A 6,819-nucleotide genomic window follows, 5' to 3' on the forward strand; every position below is an offset into this window, starting at 1 on the left:
GGGCAGGCCTGTAACTGATGGGGGGAATATGTTGACTTCCTCTAGCAGCACGCTTACTGTGCAAGTCGGATGTGGTTTTGCATGTTCTCAGCACTAGTGCTAATGACAGTGCAGAGCGTTGATGCCACCTGTAGGCAGTTAATATGACTACTTAGGTTCATTAGCAGATGGATAGCTAAAGATTTGAAGTGTTCAGGGTTTTAAAATTACTTAGAGAATATTTTCAGGCAAACTCAAAAGATCCTTACCTCCTAATGGGCCCAGGTCTAGATGTTTTTGCTGTGAATTGGAGATACACTAAATGTGCAACAAATAGCAGTAAAGGTGGGTAAAAAGACATCTTCAGACATCCTGTCAACCCTCACGAGTTACCTTGCACCCCTTTTCAAAATCCTTTCATTTGTACTTACATTAGGCCAGATTTACAAGAGAGCCTCAAACTTCTGATGTGATCGAAGTAATGATACGCTTGAGCCGAGGCTGCTGATGTGATGCTTTTTATTGGGAGTGCTGCCACATCTCCTGTGCTGCTTCTGCAGGCTGGACCCCTTAAACATTCAACATTTGTTTCCCACCCTCTGGAATGACTTAAATGAGAAAGCTTTTAAGTGCTGTAAAGAGACCTTTGGTGGCTATGCTGCATGACAGTACCACACATCTGTAGCATCTGTCTCGCTGCAGTTGGCAGTAGCACAGCTGAGCCGGAGAGTTGTGTGCAGGGACTAGGCCTGGCCTTCTGCAGAGACAGCTGCAATGCAACCAGCTCCATCCTCTGAGAAGGGAGCGAGTCAGAGGGAGGGGATACTTTTTCTTGGCTGTTCAGTTTTGCAATGATACCTCTAGTCCACTGCATTGGATTTGGGGATGTAAGTACTCATGGTGTTTATTTTTTCAAATTGAGCAGCTTTGAGTGTTTTTGTTAGGTATATTAATGTGTAGATGTGCACTAACTGACATCTGCAATCTCAAGATTTATGGCTCCTTTCTTGGAAGAATTTAACTTCTTACCAAAGCTAACTCTTTCTAAAATCATCTTTAGGCTGGCCTGTCCTTTTTTGGGGTAGGGAGTATAAAGAACAGCCATTCTGTTTCTAGAACTTACAATGAACTGAATATATGAGGGTATCATTTACTTACAAGGCCTTGGCTTGCTGCAAATTGACCATCATCTGGCTATAAGAGTATTTGAGCATGTATATATCTTGCTTATGGGACTGGTGCTAAGGGAAATGGATTTCTTTTCAAAAGTGTGTTGTAGCTGTCCTGTAAAAGCAGGTAATACTTGGCATGGCACAGCTTGGCCTGGCACTTGGCTTATTGCTGGTTGCTTGCTTCCTGGAGTCTTGTCCTTGAAATGCTATTGCAGACTGTTGTGGAGAGTGACCACTGGAGAAGATGCTGGGTTAGAATCAGCGGTGTTGAGAAAACAGTGCAGTAATTGATGCTTTAAACTGTGCAGCTGGAGAAACAGAGTGGTACAGCGTGGCAGGGAATGTCTGAACTATTCAACGGATCTGAGAAAACAGGGTGACAAAGTAAAAGCACTTGACCTATCAAATCTTTGTCATGTTGTAAACCAGTTGAACTTTCATAGTTGTAAAATGCCTCCGACATTCTGACTGAAATGGAAGATGTATTTGCTTTTCCTTTTGTGATAACAGCCAGTTGTGACAGTAATGTCTCCTGACATTCTTCACTACCATTTGGGAATCCTGAAAAATAAATGTAGGAGGCTGGGCCTCTTCTCTTTCTGAAAATACAACTGATTAAACTGTCAGACCAGTCTTTGGGTTTTTTCTAGAATGTCCCAGTAGTGACCATAAGAGCCCTGCTGTGCTGTGTCCTCTGTTTCTCACCAAGCTTTTTGTACTGTTTGCTGATACTAAACATTTCTCACTGTTTCTCTTATCTTTAACAAATTACTCTCTCTTTGTGCTTCAGGGAAGATGGTGAAAAAAGTCTGTCCTTGCAACCAGCTCTGTAGTAATTATCTTATTTCTGTTATCTCCGATTCCTGATTGTAAAGCTATTCATCAGCTTTTTCTGGTCACTGAAGCCTTACCTCCCTGACTCTGTCTCCAGCACAGCATCTGTCTGTCTGTGTTATGCCCTCTAATGTGTACTCTGTCATTAGTGTATTGAAAAGCCTGGCTATTACTCTTGCAGACGAGTGGAGGCAGGCAGAACCTCACCTTCACTGTGGAACTCGTTGCTCATCGCTAAAGGGAGCGAATTGAGCACCAGGGTCAGTTGCTCGCTGTAATGTGCTAGAGTTGTACCTTTGAGCAGCTGGTTTGTTTACAGACCTGATGGGGCTTGCCACCTCAGTGACGGATCCCATTGCAGATGCTCTGTCAACATTTTAAAAGAATAAGAGTAAGCCATCAGCGATTTCCAGTGTGTCTCCCAAAGCAAGAGGTGTTTAGAAAAGCCTGTGTGTGCTTATGGCATTTAAGACTGTTTAAAGGTGTCTTTTGACTGCTGGTTTGGTGGCGGGGGGGAGCGGAATAAAAGGGCAGAATGAAAGTGTTACAAGGTAGCAGGCTGGAGAGAGAGAGAAGCCTGTTTTACTTCAGGTCCTTCATGTCAGAGCAGAACTGGGGACGGCTGCTGTGACCGAGCAGGAATGTGGGGGGTTGTTTCCATTGAATGCTACAAGTTGGAGCACTTCCTTTTCAGACTCTTCTGGATGGCAGTTTCTGCAGGCTGTGACCACATCAGAGCTAAAATGTGGAATTCCTGAGAAGTCACTTTTTCAATTAATGTTATGTGGGAAGTTTAGTAATTGCGTAGCTCACCTGTAATGGTGTTGGCAGGTCTGGCTGTGACCTGAGATGAGAGCTCCCTAACAAAATCACTTTTGGAGACCAAGCTCTCATAACCTCCCAACCACCCTGAACCAATCCAGTCCTTTTCAAAACACTTAAACTTTCCTAAATGATCTTTCACATCTTTGGCCGAAGGCACTGTAGATATACCTTGAGGAATTCTCTCCCTTCCGTGGCCTGAGGAAGCTCTCCAGCGTAGGTCTGGGATCCAGTGTGCTTACTGATTAAAGCGGAAACATGAAATATCAAAAGCAGATACTGACCATCGTGAAGAGGATGAGATCGAGTGTGTCAATCCCTGCATGAACCCTTATGGTGGAATGTGATTATTACTGGTTTTCACAGCTCCCTCCGAGTACCTCTGTCTTGCTTTTGCATCATTTGTCTTTAATTTCACCTTTCACATCATTGCTCTTAGTAAATAATTGTATTCTGAGCCCTTTCCACATGATGCATGCTTAAGGTTGTTCTTATTTCACTGTAGATTTTCCTTGCCACCTTACAGCGTGTTCCTATTTACTATTCATCTGAGCTGCAGCTGCTCACCCTGGTCAGGGAACCTTATTCTTTCCTTTCCGTGGGGACTGTTGCATGCGCCTGCCTGCCTGTAACAACTGCTGCCCCACAAGTGGGCACCCGGACCGGGACCCACTTCCATGCTTGAGCTGGAACTGGTGGGAGGGATATGTATCCCTCCCTACTCAGCACTACTAGAGGCAGTAACACTTTGCTTATTGGTCCTGCATAGTAAGTATGTCACCTTCCTAATTCACTCCTCAATACGAAACATTCCTGCAGGGGTTTGGAGCCAGTTCTTTCTTTGATACAGTGATTGCAAGGAATGTGGCTGATAGCCAGGGAAAGTGGAACAGGTGAAGTAGCTGTCAGGCAAGAGACAGCGACTCTGTCATTTGGCCTTTGCAACAGAGAGATGATTTTCATTGTTGGCATTTTTGATGCTCTGCTTTTAATCAGTTTTCTTCAGAAATGCCTGCCATAAACCCAGGTTTTCTTGAATTTCCCAGTTGCGGTCTTCAGAGCAAGCAAGTAGAAACATTTGAGGAACTTTGAGAACCAAGTAGGTGTGGATGTGAGTTTGTAAGGAGGTTTAGCACTGCTGTGGCCGAACAGTTATTTTGTCATATTTGATTGGTTTTGTAAGAAACAGATTTGTAAAATCTAGATTCACTCCACCTTTACCACGTCCTTCAGAAGAAGTCTGTTGACCTAACGGTCAACAGTCATTTCCACATCTCTAAATGAAGATACTTTGCCATATGGCTGAGAATTTAGGAAGCTTACTCAATGGTATACAATTTCTTTGATTCCTATTCTGAGGTCTGCCTTTGAAAAGCTTAAATTTGAGTGCAGTTAGATAGCCTCACTGCCCCCCTCACACTTATAAGATATCTCAAACAAAGCTTCTAGATTTATTTTTTTTTTCTACAGGATAATGTTCAGCAAGCTTTCTAGCAGAACCAAAGCCTGGTATTTATGTGAAAGGTTTTTTGTGTTCTTGCAGTGAGCCCAATGAATAGAAAAACTTGTGAAAGCACGTCTGAGGAACTACTCTCATTTCTGCCTTCTTTAAGCTGTATTAGTTGTTTGCATCTGAAATGCTTGTTCTTCTGACATAGGAAATCTGAACATAATGGCAAAAAAATGCTTTCAGAGGCAAAAAGCAAAATTTAATGCAGTGCAGACTTCCCCTGCTGATCCTGGCTGTTTGGTGGATGAAGACAGTCCCATCTGGTTATCCTCAAGAACAGAAGTATGGCAGCTATTGGAAACAACAGTTGCTGTTTCTCACTGTGGCTTTTTTGTGTAATCCGGGTGAATTTTTTTCTTCATTTTACAAAGTGGAGATAATTTGCTACAGAGCAGCTGGCGACGCTGATTGTACTGCTCCTTATTCAGCATCCAGCATTGTCTTCCAAGCTGGAATTGACCTGTGCCAATAGTGGTTGCTGCTTCTTAAAAGGTGTAGGATGAGAGAATGACATGACCGTACCGTCATTCAGTGCTGAAATCTAATCTCCTTTTTCCTTTACAAAGCCCTGTAGGCTGCTACCTTTCCCCTCTTAAGATGACTACTTGCAGCACTTCTTGTAAAGTAAACATATCTGTGAAATACTCTTAATCTGAGAAAATGCCTGTAGGAACCCTCATAGTTCCCACTTCAGCGTGTCCTGGAATTGAAACTTAGAATTAACCTGCATGGCATTTTAACTGGCTCTCTATTGATGTACCATTACCACGATTCTTAAATTTACGGGAGAAAGGTGATCTTTAACCTAAGTTTTGATTCCTGGTTTTTTGTGTTTGTAGGGACCAGCAGCACTAACACAGTCGGGGCTACAGTGAACAGCCAAGCACCCCAGTCGCAGCCCACTGCTATTGCCTCAAGCCGGAAAGGGACTTTCACAGATGACCTGCACAAGCTGGTAGATAACTGGGCCCGAGATGCCATGAACCTGTCTGGCAAGAAAGTTGGCAAAGGGCATAGCAACTCTGAGGTAAGATTAACCTGTGAACATTTATGGTAAGAAACTGTTGGTGTCGTTGCTGTCTCATGGGGTGTCAAAGACAGCTAGGGTACGGTTGCCGTGTAGCTTGGACAGCTGCTCTAGAGAACTGTTGGCTCGGTCTTTTATGTGCAGGGTTGTATCACCTGTGATGGAAGGGGAGGGATCACTGAAGAGGAGGGCCATGACATCCCTTGGGAGCGGCTTGTGGAGCAAGGGCTGAGCCTGTGGGGTTTATGCACAGTTGTGTAACTTCTCCTGGGGTTTGGGGTTTCTTTCAGGGCCCTGGAATGGCAAGAAAATTCTCGGCACCAGGTCAGCTCTGTATCTCTATGACATCTTCCCTGGGTGCTACGCCCATCTCTGCAGCATCAGCTACCTCTTTAGGTCCCTTCACGAAGGCTATGTGCCCTCCGCAGCAGTACGGTTATCCAGCAGCCTCTTTTGCCACTCCGTGGAGTGGGACGGGTGGTCCGGCGCAGCCACCGCTTGGCCAGTTCCAGCCTGTAGGTGCCCCATCTTTGCAAAGCTTCAACATCAGCAATTTGCAAAAATCGATCAGCAACCCTCCAGGCTCCAACCTGCGGACCACTTAGCTGTGCTCGGAGACCGCGCTGGCTAGACCTCGGGACAGGACGTGGGGAGGGAGATGGGGCCCTGTATCAACTACTAGTGCTGCAATGAACTGGTAGCTTGCCAGACTGGGAATGAATTTCTCTTTTCCAACCATTGCTGTCGACTCCCTGTAAAGGGAGTTTCCCCACACGCTTTCAAGGGGGAGGAGGATGATGATCAGCATCCTTATGATGGGACAGTGCTTTTGACTGAGGGGTTCCACTCTCGTTTGGAACGAGAGCTGCGAAGAGAAGCCATGGGGTCAGTTAACGCAGTCTTGCTGTAAAATGTCTCTCTGGTTTGAGGCTGAATCCAGACGTGTTGAGGTGGGAGAGCTGAATCCTAGCATGAGGCTTTAGCACGCTTCTCATCTCTCCCTGAAGAACCAAGACCAGGAGAAAAGCTGTCCAAATCCCCCTCCTCTCCCTCTCCCCCGTCAACCGTATCTGGCTCCGAAATGATGGGGCACACGAATGGACTTGCAGTGCAGCCCGTGCTTGATAGGTCATTACTGCTTTAAGTAAGATATTAACAGCTTTGACTGCAGCATTAGAGCAATTTAAATTGTTTAAAAATTTTTAAAAGTTCCCTGCGGACATGTACTTACCATCAGTTTTGATGTGGAAACACTGTGATATATAAATGTTGTTGGACAACAGTAGTTTAAAAATGAGTGGAATATAGAGGGTTAAAAAGAAAAAAAAACGGGAAAAAAAGCTAGCTATATCCTTATACTTATTGGAGACACTTTAACTTTTTCCTTTGTATTTTCATTGTATTAGATAAATAAATGTGAATGTAAAATTGTATAAATTAATGTACTTGAATACTTGTCTGTTCTCCCAGTATGC

General features: G+C 44.4%; 1 protein-coding gene across 11 annotated transcripts in view; it reads left to right on the forward strand.

The window, feature by feature from the left end:
- Window positions 1-6,781, forward strand: part of WNK1 (WNK lysine deficient protein kinase 1) — a 105,865-nt gene extending 99,084 nt beyond the window's left edge. For 6 of the 11 annotated variants that reach the window (XM_054837861.1, XM_054837870.1, XM_054837888.1 and 3 more), the window contains 2 exons: window positions 5,157-5,344; window positions 5,635-6,781. In XM_054837861.1, coding sequence (XP_054693836.1) covers window positions 5,157-5,344; window positions 5,635-5,949 — 503 coding nt within the window. In that variant the 3' untranslated portion in view covers window positions 5,950-6,781. Of the gene's footprint in view, window positions 1-1,941; window positions 1,984-5,156; window positions 5,345-5,634 lie in introns of all 11 variants that reach the window. The other 5 variants (XM_054837840.1, XM_054837851.1, XM_054837878.1 and 2 more) reach the window with 1 other exon arrangement.
- The last annotated feature ends 38 nt before the right edge of the window (window positions 6,782-6,819 follow it).

The sequence above is a fragment of the Grus americana genome, chromosome 1 (genome assembly GCF_028858705.1).
Source record: "Grus americana isolate bGruAme1 chromosome 1, bGruAme1.mat, whole genome shotgun sequence".
Taxonomy (NCBI): domain Eukaryota; kingdom Metazoa; phylum Chordata; class Aves; order Gruiformes; family Gruidae; genus Grus; species Grus americana.